Raw genomic sequence first — 19,619 nt, 5'->3', positions numbered from 1 at the left:
ACCTTCGCACCCCCTCGGCTGGGAATGATGCGGCACTGCCGTCGGCCTGGCTGAGCTGAGTCTCGCTGCCGTCGGCCTGGCTGAGCAGTGTCTCGCCTCTGCCTCTAACGGTATCGCTGCCTGAGGAAGCACCGGGGCACCATCAAGTTGGTCCCTCAGCGCTGCCCGCCGGGACCCCCCTTTGAAGTGAAACCAAGCGGGGCCAGCCCGGCGCGCCCGCCTTAACTTCGCCTTCCTCTGCCCTTGCAAGTGTTCGGGACCCCCCGGAGCGGAGCACTGAGAGGCCCCCCCCGCCCGGGCTGCCGCCCGCCGGGGCCCCGCTCCCTGTCGTCCCGTCCCGAGCCGCGCCGAGCGCGGCGGGGCGCCGCAGCCCTGCCCGCGGCTGCCATGCGTGTGCGCCGCGGCGGGGCTGCCCGCGCTGCCGCTGGGCGCCGGCGGTCCCGCAGCGCAGGGCTCCCCGCGGCGGCGCTGGGCTCCGCGGCCGGGCGGGCCGGGCAGGTGCGCGCTGCGGCTCCCCGCTGCCCCCCTCGCAGGTAGGGCCGGCCGTGCCCGCGTGTGCGCGCCTGTGTGCCCGCGTGTGCGCGCCCGCCCGGCCCCGGCAGGCTGCCGAGCCGCAGCGGCGGAGGCGGCGGCTGCAGCCGCGGAGGTGCCCGCCGGCGCTGGCGGGGGGGGGGGCCCCCGCAGGTAGCAGCGGCGGCGGGCGGGGGGCGGGCGGGGGCGGTGCGGGGGCAGCCGCGCGGCGGGCGGCGGGGGCGACCCGCGGAGCCGGCGCTGCGCCCCGGGCAGCGGCGAGGCGGAGCGGCTCTCTCGTTGCAGGCGGCGGCGAACCGGATGCCTTTGGCGGGCAGAAGATGTGTCATGGGAAGCAGGCGAGCGGCGGCGGTGCCCTCCCGGCGGCGCGGCGGCGGGCGCTGGCCGCAGCGCTCTGGCTGCAGCTGGCGCTGAGCCTCGGCCCGGGGCCGGCGGCGGGCGGTGAGTGAGGGGCCCCGGCCCCGGCCCCCTCCTCCGCCCGGCCCCCGGGGCCGAGCCACCCCCCCTGCCGCCCCCGCAGCCCCGGCCCCGGGGAGGGGGGAGCGGGGAAACTTCCTCCTGCGAGGGGCGCGAACCGCCGCTCCGTCCTGCCCCCCCGCCCCCCGCCGCTCCGGCCCCCCGCGGGGGGACCCCCGGGAGGAGCGAGCCCCATCCCGGCCCCTGCTAGGCAGCAGTACCTTTATGTAAGTACGGCATGATTTTGAAAAGGCGTCAATTTTTTAATTACAGAAAAAAAAGCGCCTCTCTTCCCCCCACCCCCCCGGGGGCCGCTCGGCCACCTCTCGGGTCCCTCTTGGTGCCACATCCCCCTCAGCCAGGGGAGGCAGAAATGCGGGGAGGGGGCAGGAGGTTTGGGTCCGCAAATGCAACGTCCTTCAGCACTCTCCTCATGCGACACAGCCTTATTTGGCCTTTTTCATTTTAATTACATTTTTATACTATCGTCTGAAATTATTAAGCCTGTGAGATATTTTCAGCAGGTACATTTAATTACAAAATTGCTTTAAATGGATTCTGTAATTAGACTTGAATTGCTGGAAAAAGTCTTAAAGTAAACTGCTTTGCTGTAAAATGAACTTAGCTGTGATAATGAGAGCAGCTTCACATTTCTGCTCTGGCACGGTATTATCTATTTGTGTTGGGGGAATAAGCCATTTTATGATTGAATTGCATCACTGATGGTAGACGGAGTCCAATATAAAAATTGCCTGGGCTTTATCTCGTGCCAAAGACTTACGCCAAAATTTTCTAACTTGAATGCCTAAGCCCAAGCAGCTCCGATCCAGATGTGTTTTCTGTTGCTGAACGCAGACTTACAGAAATACGGCTGGAGAGGACCTCGAAAGGTCGTCTTGTCCATCCTCCTCCCGATGTGATTCAGTCCCAGTTTTCTGTCCGGAGACAGATAATGCCGTTTTCCAATAGAAGTCCCCTGACTGCAAATGTGATTCCAGCTAAACAAGCTTTTAAACTGTTGCAGTCTCTTACGAATCCTTCTTTAGAAATCAATGGCTTTTTTTCCTGCAACTGCGTTACCCTTGGTTTCCCGGCCAGCTCGCGTTTCAGTGTGGTGATGCCATTCCCCCTGTCCTGTGCCTTCCCCGCAATCGGAGTTGTGTGAGCTCCTGTCCTCTAACCTCCTTCTTCTGGCTCCATTCATAAAAATGAGGCTGTTCCAAGGCCCCCTCCTCCCTGAGGCTGCGGATATCCCACAGTTTGAATGTCGGCATTTATTTAGCTGATTAGTGCAAGGGGTTTTTCAAAATATGGTTTATGTCTCCCTTGAATGTAGTAGTTTTCATCTCAGCCGGCAATATATTCTTGTGTGATGTTGATCGTTATTAGCACTGTTGCCTTTCACCTTGGTAGTATAACTAATTCTGTATCAAATTCCATTTGTAAGGCATTTTAGGATCTTTCAAGTTGGGTTTTTTTTGGTCCAGAGTCTAGGAAAAGGCAAGACACTGAACGGTTGTGCATAGGTAAAATAACCAGTGAAAAATGTTCATTGCTGGTCTTAATTTATTATTGCTATTATTTTCCAGTGTGGTTATGTTCGAAAGTCAGGCACTATGTAAATACCGGTAAATGTACAGATCTTTCGTGTGGTGTGAATGTAGGGTTGCTGGGGTTTTTTTTTTGCCCTGAGTCATGCGAGTGGTAAAAATAATGAGCTTTGTAATTAGAACAGAGGACTGTAAATTGGGATCTCCCCTGTTTTAGGCTGTGTTGTATCTGTGAGCGAGCTCACTGTGCTTACGCAGCTTGCTGGGAAGGCTCAGCTTTTGACTCCCCACTCTCTGACCCAGAGTTTGAGAAGTCATAAGCAGCTGTTGACATCAGCCAAAGTTGTGGTTTCCTGGGTCCTTTGAAAATTCTGTTTCTGTAGGACTCTGGTTTTGTGGGTTTGTGTATCCAGACAGAAGGCACCCGGCATTACTGACTGCTTTGCAAAATGTAGTCCCAATCTCTTTCTATCTTCTCATTATCTGTTAAATAAGGATAATCACACTTCTCTCAGAGATTTGAAAAGAGCTTTGATGACATTTAATGAAAATACTATGGAGGTGGAAAGAATTTGTTACAAAAGCTTTAGAAAAACAGCAGTGACAATATACTGAAATAAAAACTATCTTACATATTAAAAAAATGAAAATGAATAGTTTAGGGTTATTTTTTTCTGTAAAGCAATCCACAGCTTACATCTTGGATCCCATTTATAGCTTCCTCCTTTCCTTAGCTTATCCCAGGATTTGGCTCCTGTAATAATCCTGTCATGACTTGTGTGACTCCTTCTATTTTATATCTGACTAAGCTTTATTGATTGTCACGTTCTACCATTTCACCCCAAATCAATACTACTTATAACTCTTTTTTTTTTCCTGTCAGTAACCCTACAGAGAGTAACTGTTTATTACATTCTGACTGTCTCAAAAGTGGATCTAGCAGAAAATTTGCTGTAGAAGTGAACTCAAATGAACAAACCTTTCAGCTATCAATATAGCTCATTCCTCCCTGATGTATTTAACTCTGCTGATACCGAAGATAAAGTAAATTTCTCATACCTCAGCTTGCGGCTTTCATCTAGTCATCTTTTGTTTATAGAATCATAGAATCATGTAGGTTGGAAAGGACCTTTAAGATCACCGAGTCCAATGGTTAAAGCAGGATTGCCAAGGCCCCCTTAAACCATGTCCCTAAGTGCCACATCTGCACCCCCAGGGATGGTGACTCTGCCATCTCCCTGGGCATTCTGTTCCAATGCCTGACCACGCTTTGGATGGAGAAATTTTTCCTAATATCCCTAAACCTCCCCTGGAGCAACTTGAGGCTGTTTTCCTCTCGTCCTGTCGCTTGTTACCTGGAGAAGAGACTGATTCCCCCTGCCCACAGATCCCTTCTGGAGGTTGTGGAGAGCGATCAGCCCCCCCCAGCCCCCTCCTCTCCAGGCTGAGCACCCCCAGCTCCCCCCGCCACTCCCCACAGGATTGTGCCCCAGCCCCTTCCCCAGCCCACGCCTGGCTCTGGACACAATCCAGCCTCTCAGTGTCTTTTTTGTAGCGAAGGGACGAAAACCAGAAAGAAAATAGGAAAATAGGAACAGGCTGGAAAGACTAGTAAGAGTGAAAGTGAAATGTGCAAGTGGATAGAGCTGATGACAAGTTATTTCAGAGTTTTAAGATGTTGTAGAGAGATCACTGTGAAACCTGTTGTTTGGAGATAGTAGCGGTAAGAATATATTTTTTCGTATATTTCAAATTCCTAGAATTATATTAAAATATGTGTCTGTGTGTAATCTAAAAGGAGAGGGAGAAAAAAGTTCAGTAAGCTTCTGCTTTTGAGGTTTGTTGTGTGGCCTTAGAATTTTGTCATTGTACCCCACCATCTTCGGGGTGAGCGTCTGCTTTATTGTCCTAGGTCAGCTGGGTGAGCTCTGTTCTTCTGCAGTGCCTTCTGCTCAGCCCCAGGGAGAAGCTCAGGGCTGCAACATGCATCTCTGTAGGCTTGGATGGGGCCAGGGGCTGTTCTTCTGGCAAATTGTTTCTTTAATCTTCTTCTTAAGAAGTCTCCACCTCTCCTTTAAGCACCTCTGCTGGTGCTTCATCAGCCTTTACACTAGAAAGTTTTTCCTAAGGCTAACCTGAAGCATCCTTGCTGCGGTTTAAGTCTGCTTTTTCCCATCTTGTTCACGGCAGACATTCCGCAGAGCCGCTGCTCCTCAGCTTTCTGGCTGTCTTGTGTTCTCTTCCATCTTTTTGGTCTTCTGCTGCAGAAATGTGGACCCAGTTTCTCCAGACTTCCCTATCATACTTTCTAGATTGCCGGTCATCCAGACCATGAGCTTGCTCCCATGGAGTCATGTCCCTGTGGAACGTGCTGCCCAGCAGCCTCTCCAGCACTGAACGTTGCTGAGGGGTAGCTGCCCGTGCCTTAGAGGCTCTGCTCCTACTCGGGCCTCCTGGGTACCTTTGCTGCCATTGTGTGATGCTGCTGGTTTCTATTCAGCTTCTGATTCCCTGTAGCTCCCAGGCTTTTTCCTGCAGGGCTGCTACCTTGTTGTTCCCATCCTGTGTTACTGCTTTGATTTGCTGGGTTTCCCTGGTCACATGTTCTGCAGACAACACCCCTGCGCATCGGTGGGTGCTTTTAAGATGGGAAGTAGTATACGTCATGTGTGACGGCAAATAAATCTGTCATGTTGTGAAGCCTTCAAACATTATACTTGGACAAGAGGAAACAGCCTCAAGTTGTGCCAGGGGAGGTGTAGGTTGGATATTAGGAAAATTTCTTCACTGAAAGGGTGGTCAGCCACTGGAACAGGCTGCCCAGGGAGGTCATGGAGTCACCATCCCTGGAAGTGTTTAAAAAACCTGTAGATGCGGTGCTTAGGGACATGATTTAGTGGTGGGCTTGGCAGTGCTGGGTTAACGGTTGGACTCGATGATCTTAAAGGTCTTTTCCAACCTAAATGATTCCATGATTCAACAATTTTATGAATGTTAGTGATACCATGCAGAATAGTGGTGTGGGTTTTTTTTAGACCAAAGCTGAATTTTTACTGCTCTGTGATTTTATTGCATTTGATTGAAGTCTTGCTTATCCCTTGGTCATAGTATCAAGCCGCTACTTTTGGGTGTAGTGGCTACCAAACACACATCCCTCAGGTTTCTGAGCATGGTGGACTTGTTTTCTTGGGGTAGCACAGGTTTTTGCATGTGCTGATGATGCGGGCCCGCTAAAGGGTTTATTTCTTGTCATCCTGCGGTTGTTCTCTCTTGGTGAGAGAAGGCAGCCTAAGGTTCCCCCTAACTGTCTTGCATACCCTTTTGAGATTATAAAGAAGGTTTTCTGAAAAATCAAAATGTTTTCTGATACCCTGTCGCTAAGCCTGTAGTTAATGTATTTTACTCACTCCCTCTCAGTGTGTCTGTTTCGCTTGTCAAGCAAAATAGACGTTTCGGCCTCGAGTTCTCTGTACGTTTGATGAAGTCATCAGTCATTTTGCAGGATTGTTTTTAACCTCCAGCTTACTGGAGAAGCTCGGTATTATGGAAGGAAAAGGTTTTCCCACCATGACACGATCTTACTCTCAATCCCAGATCTGCCTCACAGAACCTCCGTTCCCCTCTCTGCAGACGTAAGTTAGCAGTTAACTACCATTTTGCAGCCATTCTGATTGCACGTGGCACGGCCAGCGACATCATAGGATGGCAGCTCATAGATTATCTTGGTGGCACATCCTTCTGCCTACAGCCTTGTGAGAGGTGGGCATATTTGTTAATTTTAAATTGGTTTCTTGGTACCCTGCAAGAAGGAGGTTTATCCCTGATTTACCATGGGATTCACAGACTGAGGTTAACTTTGCTTCTCTGTTTTGCTCCCTTACTCCCAGAATTACAGTAGAGTATCTTTGATCTCTTATTAGGGATGATTACAACTTTAGAAGAATTAATTAATTAGGCTTTGCTTGATTTTCTCATCTTTAAACTAGATAAGCTATGTATTTCACAGGCATGTTATGAGGTAGTTTGAGAACCTCCCAAAGAAAATGTTACAGGAGTGAGAGATGGGGATTTTATAAAAGTATAAACTAAAGTTTACCAAAGTAGAAGATTCTTTAAAATTAATGAGTTTTGTTGTTGTTGTGTGGATTAATAATTAAATGTTCTTAGCAGAATTACAAAGTTGTTATCTTTTTTGACTTTTACAGCTTCTCACAGATTTTTTTTCTACAGCATTGATCATGTACCAATTTTTTCCAAATATTGACTACCTCTGATTGCGATTCTTTTTTTTTTTTTTCCACAATGAAATACACGTTATTAAAAGTAGAAAACCTGGCAGTTGTGCTGTGCATTTCAGTGAGGTTTTAGGCATGAAAAGGACAACAAAGTGTAGCCCGAATTCGTATTTGCTATATGCCAGTGCAAATGTCAGTGAAAAACTGGGCTGCACTTAGCGGTGAACATAACTTAGTCAGAAAATGAGCTTGAGGGATAAAGTGGTGTATTATGTACAATTTGATTCAGTAAGTGTAAAAATTTGCTTTGCTAACATATTAAGGGAACCATGTATCTTACCGAATTCAGCAATTTAGCTGTGAAAACAACATCTCCTCACTTGGTTTTACATCTTCTCAGCTAGTTTCTTCGACGTGGCGCAAGCACAGTGTTATGAATCCAATTACAGGCTGAGCATCTACCAGGTTTCACAGTGGAGCGGTTTATAGCAGCATTTTTTAACATCCACGCTTCCCTTCTGACTATCATACCCCATTGCTTCTGTCGACACCACGTTTGGCCTCCTGTTTTTCAGAGGGGGCTCCCAAAGGCTCTTCCTGAACAGCTGGGCTGCTGATGGGATTTATCCGAAGTGGGGTGTTTCTTTCTGCGCGTAGTGAAAACAGTGGAAGCGGTGGTTGGTGCCATCTGTGCTCACTGAGCTCCTGCGGGGAAAATGTGTCGGACGTGTTTTCACACTCGTGATGGGTGACCCCTGAATCATATCAACTTTTAAATTGGGTAGTGTCCATCCCGGATTGCTCTTCTGCTCGTTATTAAGGGATTATACAAAGCTTTTGCTCTGTATGGAAGTTCCAGAACTTATCAGGAACATTTCTATATGAAACAAGCTGTGATTTTGTCGGTGTGACCAACTTTAGAAAGTAGTGTATGGGGCTTTTCTGCCAGTGTAACTACTCGATTTTTGATAAGCATATCTCATTAAACCTCTAATCTGACAAATATTCTTGCTTGAGTTAGGTTAATAATAACAATAGTGACAAAATGTGACTTTTCAATATAGCCCTTCTCATCCATAGAGTTCAAAGAACTTTATAAAGGAAAATGATTTTTATTATGTCTCTTCATAGATGGGGAGATGACTATGGAAAGGTTAAATGGCTTAAAGAAACGTTTCACATAAGAAAGATCTTGCCATAGATGAGGAAGAGATCCTCTGGATCTTTGTCCAGCACTTACTTCTGTAAATAGAATTGAGGGAAATTCCTAATCCACATTTGTATGATAGGGCTTTTATAATAGGATTTTTTGGCTGTGGCTGTCTTCTAACTGAAATGAGCAGCAGATTTCCTATTCACATAAATTGCTACTTAAGCAAATCACAGAGGGAGTTTTTCCAGTGTGGTTTATTTGCCTGACTCCTTTGTGTCTGAGATAGCACATGGCATTTTTCCAGACACTGAAAACATCTTTGTTCTGAATAATAAAAAAAATAAGAAAATGTTATAAGTTGAGGTTGAGCCCTGAAAAAAGGTATCATGCAGTTTCTACTAGTGCAAAGCATGTACTAACAGGAATGATATTTCTGCCTCGCTTGATCATGTGGTTTGTGATCACAGTTTACATGAAAGGGCAACATTAGAAAAGTATTGCATGTGATTTTTAATTAATTCTAACATATTTAAGCAGTTAGAGAGGAGAAGAGCATGGCATGACCAGGTGGCTCCGTGCAGACTGCAGCATGCGTGCCATTGCCTTATACTGCCCATCGCATTATAGAACTCAGTGAATGTATTGTTGCTCCTGTAAAAAATTAGTTCAGCTTACAACTGGTTGTTCTTGAAAACAAAAGGTGTCATGTAAAAGACATAGAAGGATGAAATAGCTATAATGTCTGTTTCCTTACTCTTTTATTTGCTTGTGGTGAAGCAGTGCAAAATTCAGAGCTGGGAAGCATGTAAAGCCAAATTCTGCACTTAGTAAAAATTCACAAAATCTGGAAAAGAAAAAAAAAAAAGTTTGCTTGGAAACTGAAAAGAGGAGACAGGGCTTACCGTAGACTGAAAAAGAAAATAGGTTAGGTTACTAAGGGTTAGAGTATGTAGAAGTCGAGTTATCAAGGTTATCATGAGATAGTGTCCTAAAAATACACTCTTATACACTGCTAAAGAAAAAGCAGGATACAGCATGCACATGAATCAGGGGAATCGTTATTTCACCAGACTCCCATCCTGGAGACCTAGAGAATACACTAAAAAAAAAAGAAGTTGTCTTTGAAAATGCAAAGCCTTCAGATCTTCCTTTTTGGTACTGCAGAAGAAGAGCAGCGTGCCTGGTTGTTGATCTGTCAGGAGACTGGAGGGCACCATAGGGATTCCAGACAAAAGCTCCCCTGTGTGTTGGGAGGAGAAGGTGCTCAGAAGGGGAGGCCTGTAAACGTGGCGTCCTGTTCTCACTTCTTGTCATTAGCACCAGTGGATGCGTACACTGAAAAACTGTGGAACAAAAAATTCATTTCCATCTTCCTGGAGGTGGAACAATAGACCTGAGAGCGGAGTCACAGAAACAGGACAGGGAAAGACCTCAGAAGCACCTGTAGTTCATCCTCCTGCCCGGAACAGGACCCACATACATACCTCAGGGAAGTTATCATTCAAGGCTTCATGCTGGAAACTCTACAGGCTCCCTATCATAAATCCCTATGAGTACCTATCCCAGTGCTTCACCACTTTAACCATTCAAAGGATTCTTCTCAAGTCTAATTTGAATCTTCTTTGCTGAAACAGAGCCCTGAGGATTTTAATCTCCAGTGTGGGATTCCCAGGTGTTCCTTCCTCCACTGTGCTCCTGTCAGTGCAGATCCACCAGTGCTGTCTTTGGCCATCCTGACTGCTGCTGCCACTTCCCTGGGTCAGGGCGGGAAGGTCCTGGCTGCTCCAGCCCAGCAAAGTGTCTCTGAAAAGTTAGATACCAGTTAACAGTCTGGGAGTTGAGGTTTAGCTGTAACTGCCCTATGTTCATAGGTTGCTACCAGCATAGAAGGAGCTGTTGTGATTCTTCATGGTGGAACTTAGTTTTCCTAGTTAAGGTTGCAGCTGAGTTTCTATTTAACACAAGATCAGATCTACCAGCAGCTATCAAAAAGGTCAGTTTTGCCTTACTAGTTTGGAAGGGCTTGCAAGGATTTTCCAAAGTCACAACGGAAAGAATCGGGAATAAATCTCAGAGCCCTCCTATAAAAGATGCTTATTTACACAGCCTGTTCTCCTTGGGGATATTAGACCAACTCTTTGTACTTGATCATGATGTAAACAGTATGGTTATTGCCACAGTAAATTGCACCCAAGTGAATTTGTATTTTACTTCTGTAGATTGAGTGAAGTTGTATATACTGAATAGCCCCGTGGTAATAGATCAGATCTACACAAAAGCCAGTCAGTAGCTTAAGACATCCAATGTGTGTTTGCAAATAAACAATTTTAACTGGAATTTTTAGAGGCAGCTACTTAGAGCCGTCACCTCCAGTGCCTGTGTTTCGTTCCCAGTACAATGTGTGCTGATGGTGATTATCCGGAAAGATTGTGTCATTTGGGAATCTGGAGAGGTACAGGGAGAGGTGGGGATATCAGAGGGTGTATGGGGAGTAGTTGCTTGTTTAGGCTAAAATGGAAGTCTGAGATGTTAAAGCAATGCTAAGAGCTGAATTAGCAAGAGGAGGACTGAGATGATGTGGGTTTTGAAGTCAACAGGACTACTTGCTTCAGTAAATCTTTTAGCTGTAGGAACTTCATGGCATAGAGTATGTCTTTAATCTATTTCTAATGCTTTGTGTAAGCCTACCATGCTATTCCTGTGTTTGTGTAACAATGATTTCTATTCTGAAAGCCATAGGTACTTACGAGACAGTAATTTTTGTGTATCTCCCCACTTAGTTGACATTTTTAGGGATATTTTGTACACATCATATTACTCTGAGAAAACACAAATGATCCACTTAGAACCGAAAATAAATAATAAATAATTTGGTCTCCTGTAAATTGGACTTATAAAATAGCTTGATTGCAATTACCAGCTTTGCAGTAATCTTGAAGGAATTAAGATAAAATGGTGTTATCATGAGCAATAGTAAAAATGAGAATACGCAGATGTTTGTCTTGGTCTTGTAAAATGCAGAACATCCTCCTCTCCTCTAAAGGAGGACCATGACCCCCAGAAATACAGTCACAGCCATTCTGGGGGAGCACCACGCTGCTGCGGCTGCAACACTAACTCCCGCTCTATCCCTTCTTAGCTTCGGAGAGAATCATCCTGGGCAGTTCTTCCCATCACTGGCTCATACAAGCACATGCTCTCTTTTTTGCAGCCCTTTTTTGCTCTCTTCTCTGAGACCTGAGGTTCTTCTGTGAGGCCAGGGAAGTCGTATGGAAGGTACAGCCTCTCTTTTCTTTAAATGCAACTCCCGATTAATACCACCTGGAGTTACTGGGGTGATCTGGAGCTGTGTGTGACATGGTTGTGGCAGCACAGCCCTCTCACTGGCCGTGGCTGCAGCTAGCCCAGCTGCAGTCGCCTGGTGGTCCACCTCCCTTTGAGCTCCTCAGCAAGCGATTCAATCACACCAGCAGGCAAGAAACAAAACAAACCAACCCAATTTCTGTCTAGAATCATCAGTGGTGTAGGTTTACCAGAAGCAACAAAATCCTTAATTTACACACCTTAGCATGATTACACCCCTCTTTTATGTCTTGTGTGCTCCTATGCAAATTATATGGCTGTAGTCTGTTTTTTTGACAGCATTCAGATACCTTTCCCAGTGCAGTACCCACGTTTTAAAACTCTCCCTCTCTCTCTGCTATATGATTCATGTCCCAAAGAGTGGGGTGGTTGTTTCAGGCTTTAGCTCCCTTCTGTTTTGGAATAATGACACTCAGAAATGGTTGCCCAGATCGAAGAGTCCATCTTTCAAATCTAGCAGAGCCATGCACTGTTGCTAGCCCGTGCGTCATCTGTCACTGTTGCCCTCAGTCAGTGGGTCTGTCTTGGAGACCAGCACAAGAAGGGTGCAGTCTAGGACTGATTTTGTCAACACTAGGCTGGTTTGCAGAGGCTAGAATATTTTAGTCCAAAGGGGATAGCTCAGTGAAAATACTGACCAAACAAAGTATATGAATTATTGCAAAATGTACATAATGAAGCCCAACTCCATTATACCTACAGTCTCTTTGAAACTGCATCATGACGGGACACACCACTGCACGCCAGCTGTAAATTGCACGAAAGGACCCATGGACTAGCAGGGACATCTGGTTATAAAGGAGGGATGAGGGAGTGGTACATAACTATCTTTGCACTCATGCACTAGTGCACTTAAGCATGCCTTTATTAATCTTATGTGGAGATGGATAGAGAGATGATAGATGGATAGATGGATAGATGGATAGGCAGGTATGTAGGTAGATATATGTGAGCATTATATGCTGAATAAGAGTAAGAACCTAAAACAAACCCCAGCAAGGGAATTGTAAGAAATATACTACTCTCAATGACAGTCATTTCAAGGTTCTTATGCTTGTTCTTAACATTTACAAGGTTGCTTTTTACACTGCAAAATGGATGAGTGTTCCCTCTAATGCTTCTGTTTGGGTGCAAGAAAGATATTGGATTCATGTGAGGGATGGAGAGCAGAATAGTGTTGGGTATATTTAGATTCTATTTCATTTTTATTTCATATACAGTAACATTACAGAGAAGGACTTCATTCCTCATTTCAAAGAGAAATCCATCACATAAATTGCATTCACAGTGGGGAGAGGAATTTTGTCAAAACCAGGATGAAAGATGCCTTTTTGCAGTAGCCTTGATGTGACAGAAGGTGTTTCCTGGATGCTACTAATGGGTGCATTTTTTATCTCTGGGTTCTGCATGTGGTAGAGTTTTGTTGGTTCTTCCAACAGGCAGACTGAGAAACCTTGTATTCCGAGGAAGTAGATCTATGCAGTTCAGAAAGTTAGCGTGTTGGCCAGGCCGCGTAACTTGATAAAGCAGACTGAAAAAAATTGTATGTAAAACTTTTTTTTTTTAGAATGCTAACATTATTAGGATATAAAAACAATGTAAGGGGGAACTTATGTAAAGTAGCTCAGGATTATGTCAGCTAAAGGGATTTTGCCGCAGTGCATTAGTATCGCAGGTAAGTGATTCATTACATCTGCTGTTCTGGCCTGTTTGAAGCTGTGATTTAAAAATGCAGACTTTCAGAGGAAATAGTTATAAATCTGATCTGAGCTCTGATAATTATTTTTTCCAAGGAAACAATGTAATAGCTCCCAGTTGTAAGTGCGTAGTAGTCATCTTAGCATTTGCTGTTTAAGGTCACTTTTTGCCATATGTAATCTCAGTTTTATTCTTCAGTTGTTTTGATGGAGAGGAAAAAAATCTAGTGTATCTATACATATATTGTTAGAAAAAAATATTTTCCATATGCCAATTTTTTCTGTCTTTGCAGTCAAGTGATTCTGTTATCATAAAATCTCCTCTGAAGTACAAAGCCAAAGCGGTTCAGGGAGCTGCAGCAGGGTTTCAGGAGCCAACACGACTGGCAGCTTACTGTGAATGTTAACATGATACTGATATTTGTTGGTTTGGAAATACTGTTTGCTGTTTTTTCCCTGATCCAAATGTCTTTGGAAACAGGATGGTGTAGGGATTTTCCTGTTCATCAGCTCTCCATTTCTCCTGATTTTCCTTTCTCACCCTGAGGCAGTTGTTCAAGCCCTGGGGGCTCTGATCACCAGCAGTGCTGCCAAATTTCCTACAAGAGCAAATGTGGATCCTCTGTTTTATCTCCTGCACTTGACCTTGGGAGTGAAGGAGGTAGGGCTGAGTGGAGGTTGTATGAGATTAAGAGATTGGGCCTTATGAAACAGTTCAGAAACAGTGTCTCGCCTCAGTCTACATGCAGGGAGGAAGAAAATCACGTATTTCTAGAACACAAGATGATGCTGGTCCTTCTGTTGGATATACAGCCTCTCCTTTCAGCATCTGCAGACCACTCATTCTTGCTCCCTTACAGCCTTGTCAGTCCATACTTACCTCCTCCTCTGACCTGTTTTTAAAAGTACTTGCAGGTGGACTGGTGCCTTTTCTGGGAGATTCTCTGGGAAGCTGCAAGGCTCTTAAAAAATGTTTAATTTGTTTATTTTGTAATGAGGCTTATGTGCTGCTTTCTACAGATCATCTGGTCTACCTGTCTAGATCAGCTAGCTTTTAAAAAATACCTTCATGAACACTTTATAACCATTTGCCTTCATCTGAAATACTAAAAACAGACAGAAAAAAACCCCAAACCACAGGGGGGGAAGAAAGGATCAGGGGATGTGCTATTCAGAGGTTTATGTATAGCTTTCCTTTTCTTCTTAGTTGTAATGGCAATTTCAGTCTTGATTCTGTTACTGAACTTCACTGAATGAATTTTGTTTATTCCTGAACTCTCTTACTGAGCCCTTACAAGGGCTGGTCAGTACCCAGTTCCAGCGTGCTCATGTCCCTGCTGTCATTTCATGATCCATGGTAGGAAGGGAATGATTCTGTACATATAAGCCTAATGACCTGAATTTGTAAAGCTAAATAGCAACACTGCTACTGGCGTGACTCACTATTATTTTTAGCTCTGAAGGGGAAACAGTGGAGCAAAGGTTCATCTTGCCATACCAGCTGCGTCTTTTGTTGAACAATCTGATATTGCTGAGAGCTTTAACCTTCATGTTTCTGTTTTTAATCAGACTTCTGCAAGATGCCATGCATCTGTTCAGTTTTGTTTCATAATAGGCTCACTCCTTGAGAGAATGGCTCTCTGCTATTCTTGTATGGTACAGGTCCTTGCTTAGTAATTCTAAGGACTTTGCAACTTGGAACTATTGCTAGAAACAGCTGAGGTAGAAAACCAAACTGATTTAACTGAAACAGCAACATGGAAGTCTCTGGATTGGGTTTGTGCTAGTCAAAGCATAAATGTTTCCTCCATTTCCCTTCAGAATGCTAATAATTTTATGCTTAAAGAGCAATTTTCAGAGGTGAAATGTTTGGTAGTACTGATACAATAAAGGAAGAATCACATTTTCCTGTGAGATAACGGATCCAGATTCATTTTGGGAAATGACACTGATTTCTGAAAGCTTTTGCTCCTAGTCTCGTAGAGTGCTGCAAAGCCTAGCAGGTTGCATGGCCTCTGCATTCCCACCAGCTTACCTGGGAAATAAACCCGTCATTAAAATCCCCTGTGGCATGCAAGCAGTTCCAGTTTCTAACATGGAACTTCTAAGTAAAGGTGATACTGTCAGATTTGAAAGAAAAAAACATGCTTACATCTTAAAAGAGCAGTTAAGTGACGTCGGAGGTTAAGAACAGCTTTAGAATTGGCTTGGGCACTGAAATAAATTTGAAGTCTGTACACTTTCAGTGAAACAAGGGCTCTGAGCTACTGTGAAGGTGCAGGAGAGAGCAGAGGGATGCTCCTGCCTTTGGGATACTTGCTAGGAGTATGACCAAAGCAGAAACCTGCATTCAGATTACATGGGGTTTGGGTCCTAGACTATAGCTCATCATGGTGATGCAGCATATTTGATAAGGAAGTTACAGCTTCTACATTAAGTTGAGGAGAAGATATATTTTTTAAACCACAGTGGGAGACTGTGCATAAAGAAACCTCTTCCTGGAAAAAAACCTTACCAATATTTAAATCTAAGTTGAATTATTTCTTAAGAAGGACATATGATGGTGAATGTCAACTGAGTGATACTAGTATGTTCTCTGTAATCAAGCGTCATTCTGCTACATATGGGAGATTTATCTGAGCCAAAAGGGAAGTAAGGGTAGAGAATAAGGAATACTGGGGAAGAACATGCTTTGCGTTATCAGGGGATTGTAAGCTCAGATAAAGAAAGACACAGGCATTTTGTCAAAGAAGTCGAGTACGTAAGTTTAAAGCTTGCTCTAGGCAGTTTTAACTTAGCTAGCACTTTCAGCTGCTGATAACCTGAAGTGACACTGACCTTGCCAGAATTACAAGGGTGAGCTTTGCACAGGGGTGAATTATTTCTTGATCAATTGCTCAAGTATATGAGGCACAGTCCAGCATTCCTTCCATATTGATTATGGATGTTTGTTTTGTCCCAGAACAAACATACTGATTGCAGATAGTGGAAGTAGAGTCAGTCCCTCTGTATATTTGAGCTCTTCTGTATCCATTATACGATATCCCGGGGCACAGTGATACCACTGAGCTCACGCTATGCCTCTCCGTGCTTTTTTTTTCTTTTTTGACTCGTTCCTTTCTAAAGCTGTAATGCATGGAATAAGAAATACTGGGTTTGTTCAGTAACTACCTTCACAATTGGGCTTTTTGGCTGCGTTGTCTTTTTCCTAGCTTTGCTGTGTTCGTGTCCAGGGGATGCTTCATGACCTTCACTTGCAGATATGCAATTGCAATTGCACAGATATTTTTCAAGTACCATAAGTGGCTGCTTTGCAGTTGTCGGTGTTTAGAGACACAGTGGAGGCAATTTAGCTACAACGTCACTATTTTTAATCTATCCTCTGTGTACTGAATCACTGTACCTCTTGCTAAATCTGTCAGGGTCCGTGGGTGTTAAATGCTGCTAGGATGTAAATCTTTTTTCTTGTGTGGAGCTACCCAGAGTCAGGAAATAAAGTGCTACGGTGGGAACACAGCTCAGTTGTACCCTCCACATGCTAATTGTAGTGATTTCTATTAACGGAATTGGGCAGCTCTGTAGTGACACCATATTCCAAGTTCTTTTCTGGGAGGTCCTGAATTGTGACCCAGTGGACAGAGCCTTTTGGTTTCTTGGACTAATAGAATGCTGTCAATGCCAAAAGTCCCACAGATATTATCATTTTAAGCTTAATATATTAAAATGCCTGTCTTTAAAAAAACCCACCAAACACAACAAAAAGAAAAATCACCAAAAATGTTATCTGCTACCCTAGGGAATGTGACAGCTGAAGTGAAGTGTCCCTCCTAGGTCTTCTGTTGAGTGACTTGCTGGGTTCAGAGATACTTTTGCACATGCTACTTTGCCCATCTGTTCTCCTGGCTTTCTCAGCTCCCCTGAGCAGACAGAGAAGCAAAACTCAGAAGATTTCTGTTCTCTCTGCTCTTTAGAGAAAAGAAATTGTGTCAACTGCAATACACTGCTTGGATGCAAAAAAACTGAGCTGGCAGGAAAAAAGCCACAAGGTGGTACCCCTGACATGCAAGGCTAGTTGCAGAAAGGCTCACAGCCCCACCTTGGTTGTAGCAGTGGTCATTGAGTTACACACCTGGATGCTGACATTTTTTGACAGCTACATTTTTTGTTTGTTTGTTCCTCTGCTAGACATTTAAATAAAGATTGTAATACTGTGGTGAGAAATGGCTTAATTTATGTAATTTTCCTTAACAGCGTGGCCTTTAAGGCAATAGTGTGTTGTAAGACTCAGGCTCTTTGTGAACTAAATCTCTGTTGACAGCACATGATTGATTCAATTTTGCAGATGGGACAGATTTCTTTGTTGTGTCTCAACCTGTCTTTTAATTACTTGCGTATAGACCTAGCCAATGACAAACCCAAAAATGTTAATATGGATGAATGCTCACACATATGCCTTACACATATGTGAACGCCCACTCCTTTATGCATTGCTTGAGGAAAAAATATACTTGTACACAATAATCCTGGTTTTTATACGTGTAATACAGAATGCAAAGTTATGCAGCCAGAAATAGGAGCAGGGGTTTGAAAAGATGACGTGTAAAAAGAATCAAAAAAGAATATTGAATGGTTGTACATTCAAGTGGGCTGAGTACAACAGGGATTTGTATTTGATCATCAATTCTCCTTCCTTCAATAGGTCACCAGTTGTTAGCTCCAAATCTGAAGCTGCTTTCACCTGAAGACCTTCTCTTACTGTACTCTTATGCGTCTCATAGCCCTGGCTCACTTGGCACTAATTCCTAATAACTGCTGTCAGTTTTGAAGGAAAAGCCAGGACTGAACAGGCAAAGAGAGTGAATTGCTCTCCTGCCCCTGAGAGTTTTACACCTTGCCAGTCGTCACACAAGGCTGCTGCTGTGGCCTCTCCTATGTATTTTCTTAATGTTACCTGGTTCTGTGAAGACCACAGGAGTTATGCTTTGGATTGCATCAGAAGTAAAATGTTGCCATTCAGTAGAGGAATTCAGTTTCCACATTTTCCTTGCAGGTTCATACTTCTAGAGATACTGTATAGACATTGAAACATTTTAAAACATAGAATTTAGCTCACTTTTCAATTTTCTTAACGCCAATTTAGAAACAGGTATTTCTGTTTAAGAGATTTCAGCTGTAGTAGGCTAACGTCAACACAGCAAAATTTTTCTGCCCTACCTGATCCTGTAACTCGTAAAACTGAGCAGGGGAGACCCTTGGTCTCTGAAGGGTATTTGTCACTGCAGTTTATTTGGAAAACTGATGGCTTGCGTTTCTTTTAGGTTCCAGAGTTTGTCCTCTAAGCATTTATTTTCCCATTTAATGTAAAACCTTTGCCTGGGGCTGAGCCCTGACACATGAGGTGACATTCCAAGATCAAACGTTATTAACTTCAAAAGGAGCACTGGAGAGCACTGGTTTAATCAAAGGACTTCATTTTCAGAGGTGATCTACCCCAATTTTCTAGTAGAAGTCCATGAAAGTTGTGATTGTGTACCATCTTTCGAAACTGGATCCTGACCTGAGACACCTTAATCATATGGCACTGCTTGTGGGGAATGATTTCTGGCCATTGTGCTGAAATCTCTAAAATGTGACCATCTACCCAGTGTTCTGCAAAGGCAGGAAATATTAATTACAGAATACTCTGACAGCTCTGGATTTATAACACAGCTGAATTTGGCCTGTTGTATTTACAAAATTGGTGTTGATCAGAATTTGTGTAGATGAAAAACTACATAGCTAAATAGTGCTCTGTTTGCTGAACTGTTTTACCTTTGTATAAGAATATTAGATAAAAGGAGTATATTTTAGAAAGACATTCAGTACAAATTTGCATGAAAATGGTACTGTTGCTACAGGGTTTGTTATGAACTGTTATATAAATAATCTGCTTTTAAACAGACTCTAAATACCTATTTATGCAATACAGCAGTTAGAAAAGTTAGTATGTATTTTAAGGCTGACAGTAGCTTACTGCGTTCAACATCTTTGGTTTGTACAGAAGAACATTCTTCACTTAAGATATTTAAAAAAACCAAAGCAAATACCAAGAGACACACTGTCCACACGCACTGTATTTAAATATAAAATTCAAGTTGCATAATGAGTCAGCTACAACCAGGAAAATATTAAATCTGACAGTTTGTTAGTAAACGTTCTCCTGTGCCTATATGTTATAAAGGCTATTTGTCAGTAGATAATGCTGTATATGCTACAAGTTGAATGAACTAAGATAAAAAGGTTTCTAAGTGTATATACATTTTAGGAACTGGAACTCCACATCAGGGCTACAGTCTGATCCCCCTAGCCAAGCCTGTGAGAGGACTTCCCTTCTCTTCAGCCACACAGTTCACTTCTGTCTGCAGAATTGCTCACAGACCTGGGTGCCTGCTAAACAAGGGCAGTGCCTGTGTCGTCTTGTAGGGCTCTTAATGTCGTCCTCTTGCTTTTGAGTCCAGCTCCTGACTCTTGACTTTGTGCTCTGGGTACTGAGTCTGAACTGAGAACCTCTACCACAGCCTCTGGGTGAGGTCATGTATCCCTTGCTACCGAAAACAAATGTGCCGTATGAGTAGATTCACCTCTTGTTAGACGA

General features: G+C 43.9%; 1 protein-coding gene across 3 annotated transcripts in view; it reads left to right on the top strand.

Annotated features, from left to right (window-relative positions):
* Nucleotides 1-372: 372 nt before the first annotated feature.
* The window catches only part of SUSD4 (sushi domain containing 4), a 74,414-nt gene continuing 55,167 nt past the window's right edge, over nt 373-19,619 (top strand). The window contains exons 1-2 of one of the 3 annotated variants that reach the window (XM_055725866.1): nt 373-533; nt 817-972. In XM_055725866.1, coding sequence (XP_055581841.1) covers nt 852-972 — 121 coding nt within the window. In that variant the 5' untranslated portion in view covers nt 373-533; nt 817-851. Of the gene's footprint in view, nt 534-659; nt 685-763; nt 973-19,619 lie in introns of those variants that run through there. The other 2 variants (XM_055725867.1, XM_055725869.1) reach the window with 2 other exon arrangements.

This window comes from Falco cherrug, chromosome 13 (assembly GCF_023634085.1).
Source record: "Falco cherrug isolate bFalChe1 chromosome 13, bFalChe1.pri, whole genome shotgun sequence".
NCBI lineage: Eukaryota > Metazoa > Chordata > Aves > Falconiformes > Falconidae > Falco > Falco cherrug.
The sequence above is the reverse complement of the archived record's forward strand: the minus strand, read 5'-3'. Positions and strand labels throughout refer to the sequence as shown.